The sequence below is a fragment of the Poecilia reticulata genome, linkage group LG9 (genome assembly GCF_000633615.1).
Source record: "Poecilia reticulata strain Guanapo linkage group LG9, Guppy_female_1.0+MT, whole genome shotgun sequence".
Classification (NCBI taxonomy): domain Eukaryota; kingdom Metazoa; phylum Chordata; class Actinopteri; order Cyprinodontiformes; family Poeciliidae; genus Poecilia; species Poecilia reticulata.
The window spans coordinates 22,106,877-22,133,744 of NC_024339.1; the positions used below are offsets into that span (position 1 = coordinate 22,106,877).

At 39.7% G+C, this 26,868-nt stretch overlaps 1 protein-coding gene across 1 annotated transcript in view; it reads right to left on the reverse strand.

Annotated features, from left to right (window-relative positions):
- Positions 1 to 26,868, reverse strand: part of dnah10 (dynein axonemal heavy chain 10) — a 33,865-nt gene that overhangs the window by 4,323 nt on the left and 2,674 nt on the right. The window contains exons 7-69 of the mRNA XM_008418650.2: positions 26,504 to 26,734; positions 26,170 to 26,360; positions 25,604 to 25,802; positions 25,308 to 25,490; positions 25,010 to 25,180; positions 24,543 to 24,719; positions 24,296 to 24,439; positions 22,991 to 23,157; positions 22,749 to 22,900; positions 21,045 to 21,209; positions 20,756 to 20,963; positions 20,504 to 20,660; positions 19,941 to 20,420; positions 19,697 to 19,855; positions 19,499 to 19,615; positions 18,722 to 18,824; positions 18,444 to 18,622; positions 18,123 to 18,334; positions 17,452 to 17,608; positions 17,085 to 17,318; positions 16,181 to 16,303; positions 15,860 to 16,093; positions 15,126 to 15,349; positions 14,773 to 15,042; positions 14,494 to 14,677; positions 14,266 to 14,400; positions 14,003 to 14,155; positions 13,251 to 13,439; positions 12,911 to 13,057; positions 12,464 to 12,655; positions 12,247 to 12,365; positions 12,012 to 12,170; positions 11,488 to 11,623; positions 11,280 to 11,402; positions 11,051 to 11,182; positions 10,703 to 10,919; positions 10,501 to 10,620; positions 10,239 to 10,384; positions 8,972 to 9,124; positions 8,630 to 8,890; positions 8,379 to 8,551; positions 8,203 to 8,296; positions 7,899 to 8,066; positions 7,571 to 7,759; positions 7,266 to 7,437; positions 6,981 to 7,184; positions 6,828 to 6,908; positions 6,024 to 6,221; positions 5,743 to 5,904; positions 5,452 to 5,626; positions 5,001 to 5,182; positions 4,669 to 4,805; positions 4,341 to 4,558; positions 3,952 to 4,173; positions 3,664 to 3,811; positions 2,608 to 2,887; positions 2,279 to 2,508; positions 1,923 to 2,196; positions 1,744 to 1,848; positions 1,500 to 1,654; positions 1,158 to 1,312; positions 381 to 564; positions 99 to 299 (exon numbers count right to left, since the gene is read on the reverse strand). Of these exons, the coding sequence (XP_008416872.1) occupies positions 99 to 299; positions 381 to 564; positions 1,158 to 1,312; positions 1,500 to 1,654; positions 1,744 to 1,848; positions 1,923 to 2,196; positions 2,279 to 2,508; positions 2,608 to 2,887; positions 3,664 to 3,811; positions 3,952 to 4,173; positions 4,341 to 4,558; positions 4,669 to 4,805; positions 5,001 to 5,182; positions 5,452 to 5,626; positions 5,743 to 5,904; positions 6,024 to 6,221; positions 6,828 to 6,908; positions 6,981 to 7,184; positions 7,266 to 7,437; positions 7,571 to 7,759; positions 7,899 to 8,066; positions 8,203 to 8,296; positions 8,379 to 8,551; positions 8,630 to 8,890; positions 8,972 to 9,124; positions 10,239 to 10,384; positions 10,501 to 10,620; positions 10,703 to 10,919; positions 11,051 to 11,182; positions 11,280 to 11,402; positions 11,488 to 11,623; positions 12,012 to 12,170; positions 12,247 to 12,365; positions 12,464 to 12,655; positions 12,911 to 13,057; positions 13,251 to 13,439; positions 14,003 to 14,155; positions 14,266 to 14,400; positions 14,494 to 14,677; positions 14,773 to 15,042; positions 15,126 to 15,349; positions 15,860 to 16,093; positions 16,181 to 16,303; positions 17,085 to 17,318; positions 17,452 to 17,608; positions 18,123 to 18,334; positions 18,444 to 18,622; positions 18,722 to 18,824; positions 19,499 to 19,615; positions 19,697 to 19,855; positions 19,941 to 20,420; positions 20,504 to 20,660; positions 20,756 to 20,963; positions 21,045 to 21,209; positions 22,749 to 22,900; positions 22,991 to 23,157; positions 24,296 to 24,439; positions 24,543 to 24,719; positions 25,010 to 25,180; positions 25,308 to 25,490; positions 25,604 to 25,802; positions 26,170 to 26,360; positions 26,504 to 26,734 (11,310 nt within the window). The remainder of the gene's footprint in view (positions 1 to 98; positions 300 to 380; positions 565 to 1,157; positions 1,313 to 1,499; positions 1,655 to 1,743; positions 1,849 to 1,922; positions 2,197 to 2,278; positions 2,509 to 2,607; positions 2,888 to 3,663; positions 3,812 to 3,951; positions 4,174 to 4,340; positions 4,559 to 4,668; positions 4,806 to 5,000; positions 5,183 to 5,451; positions 5,627 to 5,742; positions 5,905 to 6,023; positions 6,222 to 6,827; positions 6,909 to 6,980; positions 7,185 to 7,265; positions 7,438 to 7,570; positions 7,760 to 7,898; positions 8,067 to 8,202; positions 8,297 to 8,378; positions 8,552 to 8,629; positions 8,891 to 8,971; positions 9,125 to 10,238; positions 10,385 to 10,500; positions 10,621 to 10,702; positions 10,920 to 11,050; positions 11,183 to 11,279; positions 11,403 to 11,487; positions 11,624 to 12,011; positions 12,171 to 12,246; positions 12,366 to 12,463; positions 12,656 to 12,910; positions 13,058 to 13,250; positions 13,440 to 14,002; positions 14,156 to 14,265; positions 14,401 to 14,493; positions 14,678 to 14,772; positions 15,043 to 15,125; positions 15,350 to 15,859; positions 16,094 to 16,180; positions 16,304 to 17,084; positions 17,319 to 17,451; positions 17,609 to 18,122; positions 18,335 to 18,443; positions 18,623 to 18,721; positions 18,825 to 19,498; positions 19,616 to 19,696; positions 19,856 to 19,940; positions 20,421 to 20,503; positions 20,661 to 20,755; positions 20,964 to 21,044; positions 21,210 to 22,748; positions 22,901 to 22,990; positions 23,158 to 24,295; positions 24,440 to 24,542; positions 24,720 to 25,009; positions 25,181 to 25,307; positions 25,491 to 25,603; positions 25,803 to 26,169; positions 26,361 to 26,503; positions 26,735 to 26,868) is intronic.

Here is a 26,868-nt window from a genome sequence, read left to right on the forward strand (position 1 = left end):
ATATGTATACCTGCAGGTAGATGCAGCTAAAGGGGGTTCATGGGTGCTGAATAGAAATGCACACCACACATTTCAGCAGACAAGGGAACATGCTTCACCTTCAGAGAATTTTGCAGGATGCCAATAGGGAAATCCTCAATGGGGTTGGTTGTGATCCACAAGCGGAAGTTGGGGTTGGGCTTGGTGATTCGCTCCAACGCCTTCTCCAGCTCTTTCAGCCACTTCACCAACAGATGGCAGTTCTGCAGCATCAGCCACTGACCACGAGAGGCCGCCTTGTCCAACAGATCCAGCGCCACCTTCACAACAGGAACAACAACCGAAACGTCTTTTAAGTGATGTGCTATTAACGAGTAAATGACATAGAGAATGTCCACTACCTTGTCTTGTCCTTGACCCATAGCGAGAAACTTAAACTTGCTGCCTCCAAAGCCTGAAGATTCTGCCAGTTTCATCAGGTCACTGGCCGGGTCTGAACCGGGGCTCAAGATGAAAACGATGGGAGAGGAAGCCGTGCTGTGTTCGTAAATTGAGGCATAGCTGATCACAGGGGGCTGCACGTATCTAAGCAAAAACACAGAGTCAAGGTTATAAAATTTAACATGGATTTTTCCATCAGAGCTAATTATTATCTAATGGTTAACACCTGCACACTAAATAATGTACTTTGGTGATTTTAGCTTTGTGGCACAGTGACATAACATGAATAAATATAATCCCTTCCAAGTGAAATTCCATCATACTGCACAACTATGAAAGGTATTATTGTTGACGAATAGTGAGTTTTACAAACACTATTCTTTGATAAAAATGTCAATCATTTGTCGTCATCGACAAAAAGAAAAAATGTTACATAAAAGCTCAAATGTATTCATACACCCCTACTAATATTAGATTGAATGTAAATGCGTCTTTAAATTTGGGCCTTTATGCATAATTTTGACCTTTGGGGACTGGAGAAAATTCGCATTAAATTCAAACTTGCACGTCTACATATGTTTGAAAGTCATCAAAATTGAACGCAGTTCAATTATTTCACGATGAGGTTAATGGTACAAATGCGCCACAAACAGAAAACAAACAAGCAGGACGTTCATGCTGCCGATGAGCGGGTCGGCGCCGTGTTTCTATTTACAGCAAAACTGAAAGAGTCTCACTTCTCGCTCATGATCACAGTGACGTAGTCGGTCACGCCTCTGAAGACTCTGTCGACACGGAAGCAGCGCAGCAAGAGCAGCTTCTGAAAGGCCGAGAGGTTCTTCTTATATTTCATGGGAAACGGGGCCTGTTCTGGGGCATCCAAGTCATACCACTGAGGGAGGAGGGGAAAAAAAACATAATGAAGATAAAACTCATTAGTTTTGCTCAATGCAATCTGCTGAGATTGAACTTTTTGTGTAGTGCCTGGAGACAACATTTGTTGTGAATTGGCGCTATGTAAATAAAATTGAATACAGTTGACTTAATCTGACCACGCTGACGTGACTTGGGTAACTCACGGATTTCCACTCGGTAGAATTCTGCTCGATGTCATCAGTCAGCGATTCGAACTGCTCAGGAAAGAGCTCTGAGAGTTTCACCACATCCTCCCAGCCCTGGTCAGGAAGCCAGTCACATGGCTTCTTTTGGGGGCTTTTCTCCAGAGATAGATTGCCTTTATGCGTTTGGCAGGGAAAAGAAAAAGAAGTGCTTTGAGGCTTGAGTGTGTTCAAAGATATTAATTACTTGGACGTTTTTAGAAACCTTTTATAAGAAATTCAAGCTCCTCTTGGGGTGCCCTCCCATCTGCCTGTTCAATCTTGATTGTCATGTTGAATGAAAAGAGCAACTTGTGCCTCTCAAACAGCCCTAAGGATGAGAAATTATCAAAATTAGAATATACACCTTAAGGACGCAACGTTGTTCCAACTTGTGTCTTTTACCTGTGCAGCCATAGTTGTAAACATTGTACGTCAGCGTACTGATGATGTTCTCTAGTCGTTTGATAAGGGAAGAGTCGGCCCGAGCTTTCCGCAGCGACATGTCAAACACCTTCAGGTAGGAAGCCAGTGAATATTGGTACATGCTGTTGACCAGAGCCATGTCTGTCAGCACGAAGAACAGGATGGCGCCACGCTTCGCTGCAGGCCTGTATCCGTCTCTGAGCTTATCAATGTCCACCGCTGTCTTCTGAGCCAACTTGAGTTTCTCGAATACCTGGCAATAACAGATTCAACGATAAACAATAGCGCCGTACTCTTGAACGACTTTAACCGTAGCAAGCCCCGCCAAAGCTAACCTCGGTGGATTTCAGCTTCGTTTCCTCAAGAGTCTCAACAAGCTCTGTGTTATCCAACATGTTGCCCGTAGACGTGGCTAGCTCTCTAAGCAAGGAATCTCCGAGGTTTTTCAGCAGCTTCTTATTGTCGCTGGTCTCTTGGATCAGTCGCTCACGCTGTTCCTCCAGTTCCCTCTTCTCAAAGCCCATGATGACGCTCAGGAGCTGGTCTTCCAGACCTTTAAGTGTCACTGTGCGTAATATTAACACATTTAGATTTTCAAAGACAATCCACTTAGAGCCTGCTAACATACAGATGGCAAACCTAGTCGTCATAGTGTGGGTCATACCTGTGTAGTTAATGACAATGGCTTTTCCAAACACCGCTGGAGAATACTTGGGATTAGACAATTTGGTGTTGAGAAAAAGTTTAAAGTTGGGATCATAATGCACCTCCTTGTCACCCAGCATTATGACTTGTCGGCCCTCGACTCCTTTCACGTTTTTCTCCAAAACATTGTCAATTACCGGATCGATATACTCATCTACATCTTGGAAAAGGAACGGAGAGCCATATTTAATGGCCATCTCAAGCTGTTTCAAAAAGTCCGGATCATTGAAAGATGAGATCTGGGGGGGAAAGATGTTCACAGATGTTAGGAGTGAACCTTAAACTATCAAGACATTATTTGAAGTTAAAAAAAAGTGTTTGGAAGAGTCTTATGAAAGTATTTTTAAAATGTTGAATCGACTTTACCTTTTGTTATAGGGTTAAGTCTTTCTGACTCACTCGTTAGGTTTTTTTTATTTCTGGAAAAAGTTATTTTTTTTCCTAATGCATCATTTCAAAACTAGAAATCAAAAGTAGATTTTCTAATGTTACCTCAGTTGATATCTACAGCACAGGCAAAAAAAAAAAATCCTTTTCCATTGTCTTATTATCTTTTGATAAATTTGTGTTTAATATCCTATCAGAAAGGTTTTGGCTGAAAGAGAATACATGTACATCTAAATTGGATAAGGGAATAAATCATGGTGGGTTAAAAAGACCATAGCATTTTTATTTATTGTCTTCGTTACTGACTAGATAAAGCTATGATGAATACATTTTATAGAATTTAAAAATGTGATCTAGTAAGCTCCATCACACCTTCCCAATTCCTTTAAGAAATTAATATATAAATGAACCGTTCCATTTATAAAATTGTTGCATTCATGCAAAAAAAACTGAGTGGACAAAAAAAACATTTACAACTGCTCCCTACTGTGACAGCAGATATAAAAACATGAGTGATAAATAAAAGAAGCTTCCCATTTTATCTTTTTTTTTTTCCTGTGCAACTGCAAAAAATAGAGAAAATGTACATAAAAATTTGGGAGTTGTTTTTTTGCAGGTAACATCTTACCTTGAGATTGTTGCTTTCTTCCTTCTTTCTAACCCAGTTGTATGCTTGCTGCTGAGGATCGATGCACAAGGCGAAGCGACTTCCTCTTGTTGTCAGGATTCCGTTCTGCACAGACAGCTCGTCAGGAGGCAAACCCTCAGAGCCCCATCTGTTGCACAGGTTCAATAGGCACAGTTAGTTTTGATCACCACCGAGTTAAAAAAAAACAACAAAAAAAAACATATATAAGATTTTTTGTTGACAAGGTTTAAATTGTCTTGTCCACATATTTCTTATTTCATCTCCCACCTGCTGATCTCCGTTTCATCGGTCAGAAGGCTTTCCACTTTGAAAGGCTGACTCAAGGGGATGTCTCTCCGCTGCACATCATGAACCCATATTTGATACACCATTTCATTCCTGAAGTCCCAGCTAAAGGCCCCTTCGTAGCTCAGGAAAGCGGCACACACCAGGCAGTCCCCAAGGAGGCGCACACGCCTCTGCTTCAACTCGTCCAAATCCGTGTTCCACCTGAGGTCCGTGAAAAAGGGTCAAACAGGTATTCGGTTTTAAAAACACGTCCTATATTTAGAAAATGTAGGACATGTGAGAACGACAAAAAATTACTGTCCATCTAAGCTAGTATCTTTGAATGCAATGTTTTTGTGTGGACAATTGTGTTTCTTGTACAACTGAACCTTTCATTTTCTGAGCTGAGTCCAGAGATGAGTTTGTCAGCGGCTATGAGCCTCCTCTCCATGACTTCAGCCTCTTCTTGCAGCTTCTGCTTTTCCAGGATAGCGGCTTCGTACTTCTCTTTAAGACCTTGCAACTCTGTTTGGATATCTGTAAGCTCTTTTTGAATGCGCTCCAGTTCCTTCTTGCTCTGAAAAAAGTCTCTTTCTAGGCGTGCCACCTAAAAACAATAGAAAGTAAAAAAACAAAAAAAAAAAACATGATGTATTTCTGATTCCAACTGTTTCTTATGCAGCACAGCAAAAGGGGAACGATGAATTACTGACTTACTTTATCTCTCTTGGGTTTAATTTCCTTGGCGACATCACAGTAGCCCACGATTGCTTCCACAAACTTGAGCATCCCTGAGCCAGCTTTGCTGATGGCTTGCATTTCCTCCAAACTTGTCTGTAGGTTCTTTAGGAAGCCTGGTCAGGTTGAATCGTATAACATTATACAGTTAAATGTGGCAAAGCATTATTTGCTGCTGATGTTGTGTATTATGTCTTTGTTTTTATGTCTACGTGGACCACGGGTGCGTTGAATAAATCAATCAGTAAACGTCGTTGTTAGTTTGGTCGCATCTTAAAGCAGGTGTTCCAAATGTCTTGCAGCCGTCTTACCTTTGACTGTCCTGACCTGGGCATTAGCTATGGCATCACAATCCATCTCCATCAAGGAGCGAAGGAAGTTGGCTTCAGACATCATCCCCCTAGCCGACTGCCAGCTGATTTCCTTGTAGCCACGCAGCACCAGAATGCACTCACAAACCACTTGCACTTGTTTAGGTGGCTTAGCAAAAGACCTAAATGAAGTGCCAGCGAGAAAGAGACTGAGTCAACAGAAGAGGACTGATTGTGAAATAATTAAAATATTGTTTCTGATGATTAATATCTGTCCAATACTTCAGCCCATCCACACTATTTTTTTTTTAGTTTTAGGCTATCGTCTCGCTTCCCAGTTCCGTGTTTTAGCTTAAGATGTAGCTAGTTATACTGGCTAATTTTAGCGTCCGACAGTTTTTAATCATCATTACAAATAAATTTTGTTAGCAAAAAATAAAATTCAGATTACCGGATCTCAGTCACGTCTGATTTCTCCAGGTCTTGCAGGGCGATACGAGCCGCCTCCAACGCTGGCAAAGCTTCAGCCAAGGAACTTTCAGCTTCTTTCTTCTCAACAGCGATGACTTTGTTTTGCACTTCAATCTCCTTAGCTTTGTCTTCAGCCAAGGTTCTTTTCTCTTCAGCTAAAAAGAAAAAAACAAAACATTTATTGATGCTGTAAGGTTATTGTTTTTAGCCATACATAATAAATCCATAGACCTCTAGAGCGCATAGCTGAAAGATGGAAGCATTCACTGACCTACACTTGTGTTTACAGCAATGTTTTCCAGCAGGGTTTCACAAGCTTCGGACTTTTCAGCAAGGACAATCTTCTGATCTGCAAGCTTGATATTCAGTTCAGCCAGCTGATCGCTGGCTTCCTTCAGTTTATCCAGCCCACCCTCTAAGCGCTTGCATTGAGCTACAAATGTAAAAGAACAGCCTCTAAAATGATCAGTAGCACACTAATACAAAGCCTTCTGCTTGTACTGGTCCACCAAACCAAGTTTCATCCTCAATATTACATCCGTATCTTCTTACCTAAAATGAATTTGTCTTTATCCTCCAAGAGAGTGCAGTAGGTGTTAATAAAGTCCAAGTAGTTCTTTGGAGTAACAAAGTTATATCGTCTAAGTTTCTGCAGGAAAATCTTGCTGTAGTCCTCAACACTGGTATGGACCATGCACACATGATCTATGACTGCCACAGCGAGAGACTCGGGGATCATCGGGTTTTCACCTGTAGAAAAACAAACACCAAATGAAAGAGGTAGCGCAAATTGTGACATTCTTTTGATGACTACATTATTGGAGGACGATAAACCCAAAACCACCAAAATCAGAATGAATTCGAGGAGAGGACTAAGGCTTGAAGAGTCACTTTGTGTTTCTTTAATATTCTTGTGACGACACTTGAAAATGTGAGCGCTTCTACCTACGGGAATCGGCGTAAAAACGCTGGACATTTAACCAGAGCAGAAATTGCAACCTCATGCCTGAATGCTGCCAGCATTTTATGTTTAGTTTTGTCACAAACAGTTGTTCACACCTTTAATGGATTACAGGTAAACGAGGCTCACCAAAGAGCCAACTCAATGGACAAACCACCTCATACATTCTAACCTCATTAACTCAAGCTACGGGCTCCAGACTCCCTTCTTGTATCTTTGGTGCCCACTGTGTAATGCATTGATGTACACAAAGGACAGCCGAGAAATTCTCCCTCCTTCTTCTTCTTATCAGGAGTCGGATTGTGGGGGCAGCAGCCGAAGAATAAACACCCGTTTCTCCCCCCAACCCCCAAGAATAAATTCATTCAGAAAATAAATGTGTAATAACAACACACCAAGGAAAGAGTGAGCCACTGCTTGCAATGCTTGTGGAGGCCATGGGAGGAACCAGTCTATCACAGTGTTGTTCATCAGTCCTTAGAACAAATTGTACATAATTAGTAATATGAATTAAAAATAAATAAATAAATCAATAATGTATACGTCACCTGGGAAGTTCCTGCAGCGTGTCCTTAGGGTGTCTCCTGCTGGAGACATGCCTAACACAATGTGCAGATTGTTAGCACTTTTACTGACAAAGTATTGCCACAAGCTCTCTTTGGAGGGACCCGATCCCATCTTCATAGCCTCTTCACGAATCTGGTTGAGAATAGACTCCTTCTCATCATCGGGGAACAGTGCAGGAACTATGCCTATGAAGAGACGTTCTGATTAGTGATTACTCATGATTTCAGAGGATGTGTGCCGTCTTGGTCACAGGGAATTCATCAAACCTGAGGTGAGCATGTTGTTGATAAGCTCCAAGAAGCCTTCCTCGGCAACATGGGCGTCCGTGAAGAGGAATACTATCTTCTTGTTTTCAATGCCGAGCTTCAAGTACAAGCCTTTCAAATCTTCTCGGAGGTTGGTCTCACAGTACCCTCTGCTGAGTATTATCTCAAACACCTGGCAGAAAGTTTGTAGACATTCGCATATGCATGATGTGCATTTGATATTTCTTAATAGAATTCAGCCAGCATGAATTTACGATTAAAATCTGCGGTATATGCATTGTTGCGAGTAGAAAATGTATTACAACCTCACACTCTGCAGCAAAAGCAGCGAGCTTGGCGAGGGACTGTTTGCCGGAGCCCCCCACTCCGACAAGCAGCGCGTGGCCCTGATCGATGCGGACGATACGGTGAATTCGAGTCAGATGTTCCAGAGCATCTTCGAACAGTACAAGGTTCATCCTTGACATGGTCTCATTGTATTCCTCAAGAATAAACTGCAGAGTGCAAAGGAAATAGTGGGTAACGCATGGCAGTGGCTAATGGCGCAAAGTATTGGATTATTACAATACGGAAATTCAGAAAGGACTTGCAGTCAAAAAAAAGAAACCCTCTCGTTTATGTCACTGGACTTACCTCAAAGATTGCTTTCGAGGATTCATAGTCTTGAATGTCCTCATAGTCCCTGGGTTCAGTTTCATTAAAAGCATTCCTGTAGTCCCCAAAAAGTATGGGGTTTCTCATCACTACCTCCATTTCTGCCTTAAAATGTTCTTCGACCAGAGTCTTTATGTGACCTTGGACCTTTTGGGGAAAATATATTAAAAGCTGACGACTCCATGATAAACGATAATGAAACACTCAAAGATTTGGATCTAAAAGAAAAAATATACGATACACAAAGTTGGCAATCAACTACGGTGGTATTAATTCGACTTGCCAACGTCTTGTCAGTTTCATCGATGAGTCGGTCATGGAAGATCCTCAAGCACTCGTTCCTCCAGATACGCACAAACTGGGTGACAGTCACAAATCTGTAAGAAAAGCAGCAGGTCACTTTGGAAGGCAGATCTTTCTTAATCTGTCAGTGAAGTAGGTAAATAAAACAGATCAGACATCTCTGGTTTGGTGAGAACCAGTCCGTTGTAGACTCTCGACAGGTCCCTGAGGTTGAAGATGTAGTGGAATTTGGAGGGAGTCGGTGGAAGATCTTTTATGATGAGGTTGTACAGTTCCAGGGTGCAGTTTGTGACTTTGTCACACACCTTCTGAATGGCCTCCTCAAATAGCTAAAATACCCCCGTTAGCATCTTAATATCAGAGTGACATGAAATGATGATGTTCTGTGTGTAAAAACAGAGACTTACTTTGGTGTGTCCCCTGAGAATAGAGGCATAGATCAGGCGGAGAGAGTCCACAGATGGAAAGGGGCTGCTGAAGACGCTGAAGAGTGAGATGAAGCGTGGATCCACCTCATTCCTACCCCCTCCCGCCTTTCCCATGGCAGCAATAAAGCCGAGGTCTTTCAGGATTTTGTAGTTAAGTTCTTTTCCTCTGTCATAAATGCCACCTCGGTCCAAAAGCAGCTTCAGGAGTGCAATGGGTTGTTGTGTCCCATAGCTATCCACCTGCACAGTAAAAAAGGAAAGATTCTTGCACTTTCACTACCAAGTAAATAAGTGATTTGGTAGATGTGTCGGAGCAGGCACCTTTGGTATGTTCATGTCATCGATAAACACCAGCAGTCTCTTCCCCATTGTAGGACCATATATATCCTTGGTCCTTTTTTCCACATTAGCCTCCAAGTTTCTCTGCAGATCCATTGAAGTAGTTCTTGATGAAAAGTTGATGATCAGATTAATCTAGACAGAAATTACATTTTTTAATCAGATTATACATCCAATGCCTTGCAGAAATACAGTATTTCCATGCTTTGGCTGATTTCATATTTTGCTCACATACTTCTATGTATTTTAGATGCATTTCATATGATTTCATATGATGGATCAACACAAAGAAGCACAAAACTGTCAACTGGAAGGTTTATTGTTTTTAACATTTCCCAAAGATAATTCAAAAAGTATGAGGTCTACTTGTATTCACCCGTTTACTCTAACGCTCCTAAATAAAATCCAAAAACCGGTTTCCTTCAAAGCTCAACTAAAAGTACAGTTAATCTGTGTGTAATTTGTTCTAATTATAAATACAGCTGTTTGGTGAAAGCTTCAGAGGTTTGATAGACAACATAAGCGAACATCATCGTGAAGACCAAGAAACACAGGTAACCAGTCAGGACTGAAGTTTTGAGAAAGGTTAAAACAGGGTTAGGCTATAAAAATATATATTCTCGGTTTTTCTTCCACGCCACTTTTCTTCAATAAGAACAAGGTTGCTGAGCGAAAAACAGGAAATGTTTTGAGCTAAACGTGGCAATTCTGGGAGAAAATCCTATTTGATGTTGAATAGACATGATACTGGAGCAAAGGTTCACTTGCCAGCATTAAGACAACAAACACACTAAGAGCTACAATAGAATAATTTAGATGTTCACGTGTTAGTATGACCCTGACAAAGTCCAGACAGTTAATCCAGTTAAGGATCTGTGGGTTCACATGTGCTCTATTCAATCTTACTGATCCCCAAGCTTTTTTTTTTTTTTTGCATGGTGGGCTAAAATTTCAATCTCAAAACACAACCCAAAAGGTTTGCAGTTTATTTCAGCTAATGGTGGTTGCACAACATATTTTTACGGATGGCTAAATATAAATATAAAATACTCCTTAGATTTTTATGTGATCATATTTTGGTTTAATCCCATTTCACAATTAGGTGCCACTTTTGTTAATCCATCAATTAAAACCACATTAAAACACACAACATTTTGCGATTGTGACATGAAGAAAAGAAAAAAAACCTAAGGGGTATGAAAACTTTTCAAATGCACTACATGATTGAGTGATTTAAGGCTGAAATTACCCATGTGTCAGGATTAATATGCTTCAAAAAGTTAAGAATGGTGGCAGTCTTCGAAGTGCCCGATTCTCCAACAAGTAAGACTGGTCTTTTTATCTTCACCATTTGCTCCAAGATCCAGCTGGACCTTGTGGTGTCAACAGTTGGCACTGAATAGGATAAAAACAATTTAGAGCCAATTAAAGGCTTAAATACTTAAACTCGTTTAGCTTCTTTTTTTTTTTTTTTTTTCAAATATGCATCTGCTTAGAGAAATAACTGTTACCCAGAATATCAGCAAACTTCATTTCAGGATTGTGAGTGTATTTTTCTACCAGGGAGCTCCAGGGAACCCACTTCATTTGAACACCATCAAAATGGAAATCAAACATGGTTGGGAGGGATGCTGCATGAAAGCAATAATACGACATGTTTGTGAAGTGTTACTTATTCTATTCCAGATGAAAGAATACATTTCAGCTCCCTACCTGGGATATCACTAGGCCCTGCCAGGAAATTTGGATCGTGCACGGCGGTTAAGCAGGAAAGTCTTTTGATGAACTCGTCAAACTTGAGCCTGGCACTTTCCACCAACGTGGCTCCCAGTGAGCAGTACAGAGCTTCCAGGAAGTAACACTCCAGGAGATCGGGGCTGCTGTCGTCACCCACCAGCAGTGCATCCAGCATCAAGCACAACTGAGTGACCTGAAGAGATGACCAAAACATGCTAAGTGAAATGAGACGGCCTCAATGGCAAACTGGTTTGAAATTTAAATAATATATTCTTATAAATTCATCAATGCAGTAACATATTTGAGAAGAAGAAGCCAGCCTACCATGTTCAGGTCTGTCTGAGGGACCACTGTCTCCAGTTTCTCTCCCTGTTTACCGTCAATAATCCCTTCTACAATCATGCTTATAGAGCTGTGCACATATTTCTCAAACAGTCCATCAAGAGTCTCTTGTTCCTGAAAAATAAATAACATTTTTATTAGAAATAAATTTTTAAAATAGTAAAAAAAAAAAAAAGAATACAGTAAATGCTGAATAAATCATTCTACAAACCATCTCAGGTCGACTAGCCACCCATTTCTGCCAGTATGGGGTGTATCGCAGGTTCTTCGGGTCAACAAACACCATCCCACAGCGAGACACAGTGGCAGGGGAAGCATACTGCAAATCGCCAACCTGTGATGGCAGATTTTTTGTTAGGCCTGTTAATAGTGTACAAATAAAGTGTTCTGCTTGCAGGAACGCTTGAGTACAAACAAACCTCAAACAGCAGCGCACAATGGTTCTGTAAACGAATCCGTTCTCCATTAGCTAAAGTGAGGAGCTTGTTGTCATCCATTACCGAGTTCATATTTTCAACCCAAAGGGCGTCCACGTCCCCATCAAACAAGATGTACCTGGAAGTAAAATGCAACGGCTTAAGAAGTTTATCAGAGAAATAGAATTTGCTTGTGTTATTATGAAAAGAAAAATGAACAAAAATGTTTGTCTCTACACATGCGAAGCAGGTAGAGACATACAAACAATTAGCAGTTGTACAAGCATCAAAAACTGACCCCGCAAAGTATTTGCTGGGAATGACTACATAAAAATATGCACCACAGATTTTCATTTCTATAAGGTTTGAAAACCAAGTGGCACCTTCTGCTCCATAATTGTCTGCTACCTGGTGCTTATCACATTAAACTGATAAAATACACTAAGATTTGTGGGAGCAATGTAAAAAAAAAAAAAGTGAAAATGTTCAAGAGGTGCCAATACCCTTTTAAGGCCGTGTATATTTACCTTCGCTCTTTTTTGTCAGAAGGCTTGTTAATATCACGGAAGATGTTGGATAAAATCCCATCAGTCCAGTCTCGAGTGTCTGGGTCAAGAATTCCATAAAGTTCAATGACACTCATGGCTTTAGCATTCAGTGGATACAACTTTGTTTGCAGCCCCATTCTGATTAGGAGATAAAATAGAAAATAACCTTTGTTCATACTTAAAATCCACATGAAGAAACTGTATTGGCACTTACCTAGTCTGAGCTTGACACAGCGTGCTGATCACAACAGATTTTCCACCACCGGTTGGGCCCACAACCATCGTAGTGTGTCGTGTCATCATTGTCTCATACATCTGCACCACTTTATCCACCTACCAGGATCCGGATAAAAGCAAAGTTTTAAAATGTCTTTTTGACAAGAGACTTCAAAGCGTCAAAACAAATGAAGGCTGTGGGTAAGATGAAGCACCTGGTCAGGTAGGACAATATATTTGTTCTCTTCCAGTGTGGACTCAACGGCATCATTGAAGTTAGGATAGCGAACACGAGGGCAGTCAAGTCCTGGGAAAAGGTCAGAGATCAGACCAAGGAACAAAGGGACATCCTCAAAAACAAACTTTGGCAGATTCATGTCTCTGAGGGCGCGCATCAACACCACGTCCTGTTAAAACACAGAAATGCAACAATTAAATGACAAAGGTATACAAAAAAAAAAACTAAAAGTAATAAACTATTTGTAGACTTTAGGTGTTATATATTAATAAAAAAATAAAATAAAATAAAATAATTTTTCCATTCAAGCTTGTATGCATTTACACAGCAAATGATTTTTTTGCTACCAGAGGAAAAAAAAAGACATTTCTTGACTGAAAGAAAATAATTTAAACCAATCACAAGCAACAAACCCTGTAACTACCTCATTCAGGTTCGGTGAGTCTCTCTTTAACTCTCCTGCCATCACCAGGACAGACTTCAGAGCACGAAGGCCAAAATCGTAATGAGACTGCTTGGATAGTTGCTCACGAGCGAGCTTATAGAGGACTGTCATCTTCTTTGCAAGCACCTAAAATTAACAATATATATATATATATATATTAAAAAAATATTACATTTCATGAATCATTTTATATTTTTGAACAATCTAAGAACTCAAACATAGCTCTAGCTTATGTGTTTTAAGATATTTCCTTTACAGTCAATATGAGAAGAGCTAAATCATGAACGATTAATTTTTCTATTTATTGTTATCTGGTTACCTTGGCCAAGAGGAATCCCTCAGAGAAGAGCATTATCTCACAAATCTGCTGCAGGTCAGGAACAATCACCACCACAGGCCTGAAGAGGGCTTTGACTGACTCTGGGAGCTCTGTACGTCCTGCGTAACCGGGGTTCATGGTGATGAAGATGCCCATGCGGTCATCCATAGTGATCTCTTGTCCCTCAAACTGAAGCGTAGGATCAGAAGGAAGTTTTCAATCATGTAAAAAAAAACATTTTAGTCACTGCCAAAAGTATGTGGAAAATCCCAAAATGATTAAAACTGTTCTTTGCTCAGTTATCCACATAGCAGTTGATATTGCTACATTTTAGCAAGTGGAAAAAAAGAGCTTTAAAGTCTGTTCTGAAAAACAATCTGTAAATCTATAATTTGCATTATATCAATTGAACTGATATTTTACCCTTCTTCTTTTTTTTGCAAACAAAGGTTAGTTATTTTATACAGGTGGACTGAATTTACAAGTTAAGGGTGCAAACATAAACTCAAATCAAGCTTTCCATAATATTAATTGTAAAAAGAATTTTAAAATCAGATATTTTCACTTCACCTCACAATTATGCAGTACTTTGTGCTTATCTATTGCATAAAATTCTAATAAAATACACTGAAGTTTGTGATTGCAATGTTATAGCTCAAGGATGGATCATCTAAACGGTATTACTGGTACTCTGCAGACTGATGGAACCAATTGTTTATTTTTGGACTCATTTGTTATAACAATTGATTTACCTGAAATGTTTTACAGTGCAACATGAGAGCATTGCGTATGGTCTGCATTTGAGAAGAAATAACTGACAACACAGAAGCATCTATTCGATTGAACTCATCAAAGCAGCCCCAAGCGCCACACTGGGCAAGACCGGAGAAGATCTTCCCAACAGCCTGCGTGCAGAGAAGAAAGGCAATGAAGTGCAAAACAGTGTTATGTTTTTAAATACAAAAAAACATCACAATAATATATCTATGTGTGTTACTTGATGTGTGCCTCCTACCATGTAGTCCATGCCCTCGCCACAGTTTGTAACCACACACAACAGGCCCAAAGCCTTGGCCAGATCTTTGGTGGACTCTGTTTTTCCTGTACCAGCCGGTCCTGCAGGAGCTCCACCCAAGTACATAGAGAGGGCCTGTTTCACAAATGCAGAGCTCTTAAGTTGCCACTAAAAACCACACCACAGCTTTCCATGCGACTCTTTAGGTATTGCAATGTCTCTTAGGACCTGTGTGAGGGTCAGGTAGATCCGGTCAGTTAATGGAGTTATAACCAGTCGACCGTTCAACCCCATGTACTCATAGCCGTAAGAAAACGTGGCACTGCACTGATGAACAAACAGGTCGTCGTGCTGCAGGATCCAATAAAACCTCAGCTGGCTTTCCCACTCAAACTCTTTTGCATCCATTATGCTGTGAAAAAGATAGATATGTTTACTCAAATCTTGTGCTAGCATTGAGTTAGCCATGAAACATAGCGCTAGCTAGGTTGAAGTGTGAATGCTCACCTGTTGTCCACAAAACTGTCCACAATGTCTCTGGCATGGACATCAATGATGAGCACAGTGTTGATCTTCTTTCTGTCGTTTTTCTTCAGCGGTTGAGTGATGCGTGTAACGAGTTCATCAATCTGGTGGTGCATCTTTTCAGCGTAGTACTTCAGGGCATATTTTTCTCCTTTTTTGACCTTTGTAAAGACATCTTGAACCTCCCAGGTCCACCACACTTGATTTGCAGCAAGCACTACCATACCCTGGTACAGAAGCATCCACTCTACCCTGATGAACATGGGAATGAGATACTTATTGCAGCCTGTTTGCACATGAGAAATCCCGTAAGCTCTCTGTGTGTTAACACTTACCTGCTCCTGTCTTCACAATAGCGAAAGATCGCTTCCTTAGTGATAAGCCTGTTAGTTCTCCGCATCTCGTGAAGTACTGCCAACATCCACTCTTCCACCCTTCCCTCCACTGGGATGTGGCTCCTAAACTCCATCACCTCACCTTCGGCAGACACCATGGCAGCAACCACCCTCTCGCCACTGCTTTCCACGTCGAATCTCAGTGAAGCTATGTTGTCGTACATCTTGTGCAACAATAAAGGCAAAAAACAAAACATCAGTAACAGCATTTTACAAACATGGTGAGCAGTTGTTCTCTTCTTCTCTAAAGGAGCAGTGAACTGCCTTTTTTCCCCCCTGCCAAGTATGCTGGTGAATTTAAAAACACCCTCAGTGTGGGTCAGAACAGGGAGATGTATTACGTTTGTGGACAATCAACCTGTATGGTGCCTATGAAGTCCATGTGTCTTTTGATGATATTCCACTGTAAAAGGTTTATGTAACCTTCTAATCAATTGGTTGAAAATCTCACTATCCAGATGTTTTATGACTGGCTACATTAATACCCACTTAGTCTACGTCACAGGAAGGTGGGTTTTTCTGGTTATCAAATTATGTAACATTCATTTGAAGGCAGTCTGCGAGCCTTACTTTCATATGGCAAAATGTCTTCCAATAACATTGAAAGTATGACAGGGTTATTATATTGAAAGTAAGGATTTATATTTTGTTTATCTTGTGAAATGACCTGTCACCTTGATCATGTGTTCCTGAACACAAGCAGGGTCACTACTCCCAAGAATACTGAGCAGTTCATCATCAGAGATAAAGAAAAAACGCGGGAATGCGTTTCGCTTGGAGTCCAGGTAGTCATTAAGGCTCTTCTGGCACCTCTCTAGACCAAAACTCAAGGCCTGTAGGTCTGTTAGCCGACTAGGACCCAGGCAGGAATGCTTAATATTTGGAATCTTCTCTGTGTCAGTCATTATCTACAAAGAATTGAAAAAGATATCAATTGGATAAGTCCATTCACAACGTGCTCTGCTTTGATCAAAATATATCAAAGTGTAGCTCACTTCTTTAAACTTCTTGTCAATGTTATCAAACTTCTTAGCTTCTTCAGGTAACTGCGAGCGAATGTCTCCACCGATGAATATGCTCTCCAGGTACATCCACTTCCGCTGCACAACCAGCCATATCTATAAAAAGACCTTTCTGTCAGTTTGCCTTTGAATGGATACAGTAAAGACTAATAGAAATTATTCATCGCCATAATAAGATATTCATATGCCTTGACTGTTTCACATTTTGTTAACATTAGAGCCAAAAGATTTACTGTATTGCACTTAGATTTTATGTGATAGAGCAGGGTGCTCTAGGAGCACAGGGGGCCGGGCCCTTTGATGCGGGCTGTTAGGCACCGGATGGTGCCAGAGTCTGGTCTGCATCGCCAGCAGTAAGTCAGGTTCATTTCTGGTGAGAGTTGGACTCCTCCAAGGCTGCCCTTTGTCATCAATTCTGTTCATGACTTTTATGGACTGAATTTCTAGGAGCAGATATCCCTCCCTAAGAGATAGGGTGAGAAGCTCAGTCATCCAGGAGGGACTCAGAGTAGAGCCCCTGCTCCTTCACGTCGAGGAGCCAGTTAAGGTGGCTTGGGCATCTGGTCAGGATGCCTCCTGGACGCCTCCCTGGTGAGGTGTTCCGGAGCACGTTGGAGGGACTATGTTTCTCGACTGTCCTGGGAACACCTTGGGGTTCCTCTAGAGGAGCTGGCCCAAGTGACCGGGGAGAGGGAAATCTGGGCGGAAGATGGATGGATGGACGGATGGATGGAATTTAAATCCATGTATCATTTCCCTTTAACTTCACAAACATTTTCACTTTTTGTTGGCCTGTCACTTAAAGCCCTAATAAATCATACCATGGTGTGTGCTTATAACAGAGAAACGTAAAAAATAGGAAGAGGGGTTTACCCACCTCTATAGTCTCACTAATGAGAGACAGCTCTTTTTCCCACCGCTGTATAATATTAAGGAAAGGCCCAACGAAACGGCTGCCAGCCATACTCTGTAAGTTCATGACATCATTGTCCACATTCAGTAGGATCTCATCTACAGCACCTAGAATGACACCATGCTCCTTGGTGCCTTTGAAATACGTCTGCACGATAAACCTCATATTGTCCCAGGTCTCTGATACTGCCATCACTCCCTAAAAGCATACAAATAAAAAAAAGTAAAAACATGCAGTATATGATTTGTCCACAATTACTAGTTTCAGTTGTAAACTGATACAGATCAAATTTGAAGTTCAGCTGGATTTGTTAAATTGAGGCAAATGTTACCTTCTCAATACTCAGCTCTTTTACAGCAGAGGTGACAATGTCACCTATCACATTAGCATATTTGTGCAACTCCATAGCAAACATGTTCTGCAGAGTAAATTTCTCAGGATTCATCTCAAAGCTGGTACCGGTCCTTTCCATTAACTCCTTCCAGTGCCTGAAATATAAAAACTTTCTCACAACAATTTTGCTGTACAGACCACAAACGTATTTCCTTCTCAGTTATATTATGAGAATATCCTCATATTCAATAAATTAGAATATGTGTTCCCACTGAGGCTCTTTTGTCAGTTTAAATGTGCCTTTTGAAAATAACAATGTTTAAACAGATATTAAAACCACTTTTCACTAAGCCCATAATTCTGTTTTAAATTTTTTTTTTAATTGGTCATATACAATAGTCTAATCTTAAAAGCTGTGTTTTCATTAGATGCAAGTGGAAAATTGTTAGAATTACAAGAAATAAACACTTCAAAACACCAGTCTGTGCGTAACTAACCTACATAATGTATTTTGCTTAGTGAACTATGTTACTGAAAAAAACCAAACGTTTCAATAATATATACATTTATTGACCATGACTAAAGCTTCTGTGTAAACACAATAATAAAGTATGATGGAATTTAATAATTTAACTGCAAAAACATGGAACCTTGAGCATTCACACTAACCTGTCCCTAAGGGCTTCATTCTTCAGGTCTAGCAAAAGCGGCAGAGATTCTTTGAACTCCTTCATGCATGCGTCTAGATAGAAGGCCACGGGTAAAGTCCGCACATCTTTGGGCAGCCTTCTAAATCGTTTGATGAAACCCTCTATGCCGTCCTGTAGCACCTGCATGTCTAAATCGACCCACAACGTCTGAGACCACTTTTCTTTTGCTTTCTAAAGAAAAAAAACAAAAAACAAAAAAACAGACCACCTCATGAACAACTTGACAACCTCAAGAACATCCTGCAATTTCAGTTCTTCACTGACAGCAACACTGTCCCACCTTCTGGGCCTCAAAAACACTATATATCTGTCTTAATCCCTGCATTTCTTTCTGGATCTTGGTAGCCTCTGGGTACATGGTGACTGGTAGGTCTAACAGTTTTTCGGCATTGGTGAGCTCATACCGTTCTCCCTCTATTTTGGCTAAGTCCGCCTCGTATTTAGCCATTATTACTAGTCCTGGAAACAAGAATAGCATAGCATTAAAAAACAAAAAAGAAGAAGAAGAAGAAGAAGAAAAAAAAAAAGAAATTACAAAACAATGAATCATCCAAGCACCTTTATCCAAATTATCTCCCACAGATCCAGGACCGTGACGGTTGAAGCTTTCAGCAAAAATAAGCATCTCCTGTTTAAATTCTCCAACCTTGTTCTTTGTAATCTTTAAAAGTAACACAGAGAACAGAAAGTGTATTCACAGGGTACGAAATAGGTATAACTTTGCGAAGTACAATGCCTGGCAAAAGTATTCATACTTATTGATCTTATCACATTTGATCACCTTATAGCCACAAATTTCGCTGTATTTTACTGAGACAACTCAGCACGAAGCAATGAGTAAATGTGAAGTGGAGCAAAAATTTTACAAGGATTTTGGAACATTCTACAAGAACAAAAGTGTAACACTTTTATATTAGGCCTCCTTTACTCTGATACCATGAATAAAGTCCAGAGCAGATGGATAGGGATCTTACAGATCACTGTTGTAACCATCAGAAGTAAATGAATGAACATGTCAGACAGAGAGGGCTTTCTTCAGAAAACAGTCTAAGAGGACTACTGGACTTAAAAATTTTGATTGTGTAAAAATTCAATCCCCATGTATCCTTGTTCTTGCTCTCTATAATTAATCGCTAATTTTGTTGAGCTCCAAACATTTCTTTTGGATTTCTAAGTTTGTTCGTGGCTATGTAATGTTAAATAAAATTCGAACTGCATTGAAGGCTTTTGCTGTGATACATCAAAACTTCAAACGGTATGAATACATTTGCAGGAAAACTTGTTAAAATTAGATTTTATTTTTGTGTGGCTTGTTTGAGTTTTTCCATGTCTTACATCAGTAAATGACTTTTTGACTTCTGCTAGACTTTCATCCACTTCTCTAGCTTCAACAAAAAGATCAGCCCATATAAGCGCAATTTTGGTAATTAGATCCTGTTCGTCTTCGCCAATCTAGAATGCAAGAGTGACAATACATTTAACAAGTTAAACAATGCAGTTTGTTCAATAGCAGTCAAATATCTGACACATTACCTTCACGTTGTGCATGGCCAGAGTTCTGTATTTTTCCTGGATATCAAGGATTCTGATTTCCACAACTAAAGACATGGCCCTAATGTCTGAAATGGTGGACAGCACACTCTTCAGGTCTTCAAATGTGTCAGGGCTTTTCTTCAGCTTCTTGTCAAGTAGCTGTTTTTTTTTTTTTTGCAGACACAGATGTTATTAAAAACAAAAATTTTGACCATGGAACATTGAAGTGTATTGAAAAACGTACCATGAGTTCGTCCTTCAAGCTGAAGAGATCCTCTTTAGCAGGCTTATTTAGAAAGCTACTAAGTGAAGTAATCCAGGACTCAGCAAGTTCCAGCATTGTGTTCAACAGTGGTTGCAGGTTCAGATAGATACTGTACTTGGCCTTGAATTGAGGTTCCAGAATCACCTTTCGCTTGATGTTACTTAGGAACTGTAGCTTATCATCGTACATAGCACAGGATGGGTTCTTTGCCGCAAATGTTTCATTGACAATAGTTCTGTTCTTTTCCCAAAGGGCTCGATAGTGTTTCCAGGTGTTTAGGTACCGTTCCATGGAGAGAAGAAGTCGCTTGATGTTTTCAGAAGTTGTCGTAGCAGTCTCTTTTAGCGAGGGGTCAAGCCAGACGTCGCTAAGGAAGGATATCGTCACTAACTCCTCCTCACCGTGTACTTGCTGTGGTGGGCATTCGAGGCAGGTCCCATTCATCCAGCGTGGGAAACGCTTGACATAGAAATATGGCCATAGTTAGAAAAGAACATTATTTTTCTTTTTTAATAAAAGTAAAAAAATTGCGATGACCTTACTTTAGTGCTGTCAATACATTCTCTAATGCATTGCATGATCACCCAGAAGATTTCGCTACTTTGGGGCTGTGACACAATCTTGGGCGCAGACAGGATGGCATCAATTTGAAACAAAGGTGTTCTTCCCATGAGCGCCGCGTCGAACTCCTTAATACTCCTTAAAGCAAAGTCAATATGAAAGACAGAACAGACAAAACTGTGGGTTCTAAAAGGAGAATTAGACTTTTAACAAAATATAATCCAAGTGATTACCTCACCACCATCTTTACTATAGAGTCAAACACTTTGCGCTCCCAGTGAGTGTAGTAATTTGCCATAGATTTGGCTTTTCCGCTGCTGGTTCCCAGGATCAAATGTTCAGTCTTAGTGATGAGGAAACCAATGTCAGTGTATTTACTAATAGGTAAAACCAATGTCTTGGCCCGCTCGACCTCAATGCGTCTGCAGAACTCCTTGAGACCTTTGAAACAGAGTACACTATGTACAATTTTTATGTTCTTAAAAAGCCTTATTTGTACAGCAAATAATAAAACACTTCTACCTGGTACATCATTTGATGACTCTGGTACTGAAAATCTTAGTATGTTGGACATCATAATTAAGTGTAACTTGGATTCCATTTCCTTCTCGTTGTTCAAAATCTGCTTGACCAGAGATTCAAATTTAGAGAGGTTCAGTAAACCTTCGTTGATGAAGTCCTGTATACCTGTAAGCAAACACATATCATGCATACACATTTCCCCAATGTGGATATATCATCTTTCACATATATAATCACTGACCACTTATTCAGATGCACTTGTTTAATTGCTTGTTCACAGAAATAGGGAATCTGTCCTTCTCTCAACCTAGGAATTCAGATGTTGTGAAGTTGGCTTGCTGAAGTTCAAACTAAGCGTCAGATTGAGTGCAAAAAGGAAATTAAGGCATTTGGAACTTTTGCTTTTAAATATTAACAATTTGCCCCAGGCATACTACAGGCTTACAAAAATTGGAGCGTGCCAGAAAAGTTTGCCTCGTCAGTGAGTGTTCAGATAGCAGGGTCTCTATAGGGTGGTGCAATGGGGTTGATATTTTCTTGACACCCTGATGCCTTTAAGAAAGAGCATCACCAGGTGCGGTGTCACAGATACAATTTCCAGATTGAAAAAAAGCAAACAAATAATTACATTTATTTTTAGTGCTTTTATTCAATCAGTTTGAACTTTGTCATTAGTGTCACCGTTTGATACCTGCTCCTGAAGGAGAGGAACTCACTGAGCCAGCTGGGCAAGCAGTGAGGGTTGCCAGAACAGAGAGAGTTGCAGATGGATTGGCTTTACTTGCAGTGCCTGCCCAGCTCCACCTGCAGTGACGATTCTCATCCTTTGTGTGGAGTCTTGGGTGGAGATATTAGGTTCCAAATTTAGGTTGTTTTGTTGCATTGCCATCAATGGTAGTTTTTTAAATATTGTGTGAAATGTTACATTTTACTTATTGGCCTTCAACTGAGAAAAAGACCATACGTTTTGCACTTGTTCCTAGATTTTGTTGGTCCTTCTCTTCATATTCTATCTATTTGTTGAATAACTTTGATAATATATGAATATTCTAGTGTTTTCTATGCTTTTGATTAACTTGTTTTGATTGGATGGCGATCTCTCTTTGTCTCACACGCACATACACACACATCCGCTGTCATCGTTTATCCAATGTCAGCAGATAAACGGTTTTCTTGTAACAGTAAATCGTTTCTTTGCCATTGGCACATTGGGCAGCACATATACTAGGATGACTGATGGCGCTAAGACACTCCTCCTGGTTGTTTTTGACCAGGAGAGGTGCATTGTGTCAACAGTGGTACTGGGAATAGGTGGAGGTGCTTGATCTTTTCACAGATTATCGTTCTCATATTGTACTGTCACAACATTATGCCAGTTTTCACAAACATGTAAAAAACATTTTTTTTATGGAAAGATACATAGGCCATCTTTAAGGTTTTTTTGTACATGATAATGTTATGATAGATATTCACACTACTCCAAAGATCTCCACAGCACTTAGGGATGTGGCCTATGGTCTGTGCGTATTCATAATGACTGCAATCTGGGTGATGATATCAGGTATGTTCTCCAAGAAATCTTTACAGTAAATTGCTGAGTCAATGCCAAGCAATTAAGACAGTTCTGAATAAAAAAAAAGAGTCCTGAGTAATAAGAACCAGCACCAAGTAGCTAATAAAGTGGCGGTTTCTGAATCAAAGTACCCAAAGAATTCCAGTTGAGTCGTTTGCATCCGTGCTGCATTCCTTTTGTGACTTCTTGTATTTGTGGTGTCATCATAATGACTTGAGCATCACTCAGAGTGTCCATCACAGAATGATACCGATTGACAAGTTTGGTCAGATCGTCCACATACCTAAAATTAAAATCAGCACAGGTGAATAGGCAGATAGAAGAGTGTGGTTTTAGCAATTTGAATAAGATCTGATTTAGTGAGAGCCATCACCTGATGAGACTGCTCTCTAGAAGAGCCACATTTTCAGCCAGCTTGGGCACAAAGAAGCCCAAACCTACAAGGTAGTTTGTTTCAGAAATTATTACCCTGATTTCTGGAGAAAAATTTACAATGTATTTCACATTCCTTTTCGGGCTTGATTCAGGTGAATTCGAGTCCTAAAAATGAAAAGCAGGCATTTGTTTTAAGGACTACATTTAAAAATAAAACAAATTAATACTTGTATTAATCTAATAACTATGATGGAGTATCAAGGCCAAGCTAAGAAAATAAAATGCGATCACATTACTAGAATAAAGTCATAATATTAATTCAATTCAATTCGGCTTAATGCTATATTTCAATTCACAACAAATGTCGTCTCAAGGATCTTCACAAAAAAATCATTTCATTTCAGTCACACATGCATTCCAATTGATTCTAGTTATAAAGAGTGCAGTACACTCATAACTATTCAAAGTCATTTAAAGGTTTCTACCCAGCAGATTACACCATGTCATTGACTTGCAGCATTCACTCCTCCTGGACAAGTAGCAGAAAATCACTCGCGTTGTGTTGAGGCAATCTTTTATACCGAGCATGAGTGCAGCGACAATGGAGAGAAAAATCTCTCCATTGAATGGACGAAACCTCCAGCAGAACCTGGTTCAGTACAAACAGCCATCTTCCATGATTGTCGGTGGATTTACCAAATTACAGTCGTAAAATTATGAGAATGAAGTCATGTTATGAGAATTAAGTTATATTATTATTAGTCTAAAGTCATACAAAATAAACCTGAAATATGAGAATAAAGTTGTAATAACATGAGGATAAGATTGTAATATTGCGAGACTAAAGTTGTACTATTACCAGACGAAAGTCAGAATATTAGGAGAATGAAGCAGTTTTATTAGAACTCCTCCATATAAAATAACAAAAGATTAAAATGAGTAATATTGAGCATTTAAAGTTATGCGTTATCAGTTTCACAAATGAGGAAATTCTTGACACTTTAACACATCAGCATTGAACTATTATCAGTAGCAGGACATCAAAACAACAGCTGTGTAAATGACTGCATCTATTTCAAAAAAAGAATCACATGGCTGAACTGGTCCTGCCAGGTCTTAATCATGCTGTCAAAGTTTTTTCTCATTGAAACAACTTTTTTTTCTCATAATTTAACTATATTCTTCTGGTAAATTGGCGGCTTTATTCTTCTGATGTAATGACTTTATTCTAGTAATTAAAAATAAATAAATAAAAATCCTCGTAGTCTGGCCCCAATACTCCATCATAAATAACATTCCTTACCACCATTTCGGTTTTTTTAGCAATCAACAATTTTTTTTTCATTAGTGATAATAATTTGCCCTCTGTCTCGTCCAGCCAAGACTCGTACTTCATCGTCTCGTAGCCTTTCAGCTCCATTGCCATTTTCTCATACTTGCTCTTTGCCTGAGAGCAACACAGTAGAGGTCACAAAGGGTTCCAGTACTTGTTGGCTACCTGAACATTTACAGTGAATCTAAAAAAAAAATGACACTGTAAAATGCATCACCACTGCCGTCTGTTCACTGCTGAGCATTTCTGGAACTTTCAGGAAGGGAAGAATGGTTTTTTTGATGCGGCGGGCAAGAGCTCGAGCCCATCTTATAGCTCCGGCAACAGGAGGCTCATTTTTTGTCAGTTGAGGACGGTCCTTCTCTGCTTCATAGATTTCACTTATGCTGTCCACCTAGAAAAGGAGCAAAACATGCTTGCTGAGGGTCTATTAAAAATAAAAACAAAAAAGTGATCAAACACCTACAAAATGGTTGAGCCACGTTCCTCTTTTTTTTTTTCCTTTCTTTTTGTACAGTTACTAAACAGAACTGAATGAAACTACATTCCATAACTGTTTGGACAACAACATTTAATTCAGTTTGGACTGTATGTGTTAACTGTTCTGCAGTTGAGGCTTTGATGAAAATGACCCTCCGGCGTAGCATTCAAAGCAATCAGCTCCTTAGATTTAAAGTACAATACCTCTCTGCAGTACTGGGTCAGGATGTCATCAAATTTTCTCATCAAATGGTCGTTGATGGCTTTTCTAGTGCTGATTTTTTGGAATTTCTGCAGCAACTCAAAGGCGGCGGCCGAGAAGTGCAGAGTGTTAAAAGACATATCGACAAAGTCGATGACCTTTCTGTCGATACACTACAGAAAAAAATAAAATAAAATAGAATCAGCTTGACAAAATGGAGGCAGCAAACAATAGGTGCATTTTCACAGAATAAAATAGTATTGCAAATTGTTACAATTATTCAAAATTTTCTTAACTGACCTCTATTGTAGTTTCAAAATCTTGAATAATATCTTTCCAGTTGGCTTTCTTTGATATGCTGAAAGGATTGAAGGTAATTTCCTGGAAGGGCAAAACAAGATCATCCACTTCTTTCAGTAAATCGTGAACGCGTCTGTCTCCTTTCAGTTCTGGACCAAAGACGTTGTTGAACTCCTCTAAAACCTAAACCATTCAGAACAATGCTTTTAAAATCAGCATAGTTATACACATACAGTTTTTGTGGAAAAACTTCAGTTTATTAATGCAAGATAAGGAAAATACATGTGTTCACTGACCTGAAAAACCCCACCCAGGTCCTGGCAGACCAAAGCCATGTAATCAGATCTTTCAAACAGTCTTATGCGATCAAATTCCCAGCGGGGAGTTTGGTTTATTTTTTCAATTTGAGCTCGCATCTCGAAATACGACGACTTCCATTGCTCCAGAACCTGTCTTGCTTCAAGCACTTTGGTCTTGGCCTCTTCTCTCTTCTCTCTGACATAAAGACATAATATTTTAGTTAAAATCCAACCAATGTCACAAATAAAGAACATTGATAAAGTATTGATAAATAATAGCATGACATGTAGAGCAATTTAACCAGTTTTAAAGCTACAAATTTCAGTTCAATTCAATTTAATTATATTCAGGAAAATTAGAAATATATTCTTCTCTGGACATCCTTTAAAAAAAAAATAAAAAATTGACCTTATTCACTTGTACAGTTCAAATCCCTTCTGGCTGAATCCAATTCAACCTGACGTAATACTTTCACATTCATATTTTACAATCGAAATCAGTTCACAAGAGAGAGACTCTTGTTTTCCTTAGGTTAAAGAGTCGAGAAAGAGAGGACACGAACTTGACTATCGAAGTTACAACAACTCCTTGAGCCACTTGCTCACACAACTGCCAGGCAATACGCTCCATCAAAGGGACCATTCGATCATTGGAGTTATAGTGAAGAGAGATCATCCACATAATCTGCAAGCTCTCCATCAGATCAGGGATGGTCTCCAAGATCAAAGCAAAGTTGGCTCCCGCTGCCAAATTCTGCAAAAGATAGTCATGAATTTGACAGACGTGAACGAGATTATGTCACAACTAATACGGACTTCACTGCAAACTGCCTTTGTAAAAATGGCCTACGAGTGTAAGAAATGTTCAATAGGAATGATGTGAAAGTTACATCTTACCATGAAGTGTCTCTCCAGTGTTCTAAGGAAGCGTATGTTATCATGTGCCTCGATGTGGTATTTTGTTAGTTCAGCAATCGTTCCATTGAAGTTGAGAAGGCAGCCTGCATTTGCTGCCTTCACCACCTCAAAGATCTTCTCCGCCACAGGCTGCTTAAGCTGCTCACTCAGAGCATTAAAGACAGAAGAGCGCTCCTGCCAAAGGTCTATCTCAGCCATAGGTCCCGGTCCCTGTAGGAAGATTAAATGCGGACGTTCAGATTGATCAGTGGATCACATCATGTTTTTTTTTTTCTTTTAACAAAGCAATTGAGTCCTTCATATACAAATGCTTGGCTTGTCCCAACACTTCTCAGACAGTTTTG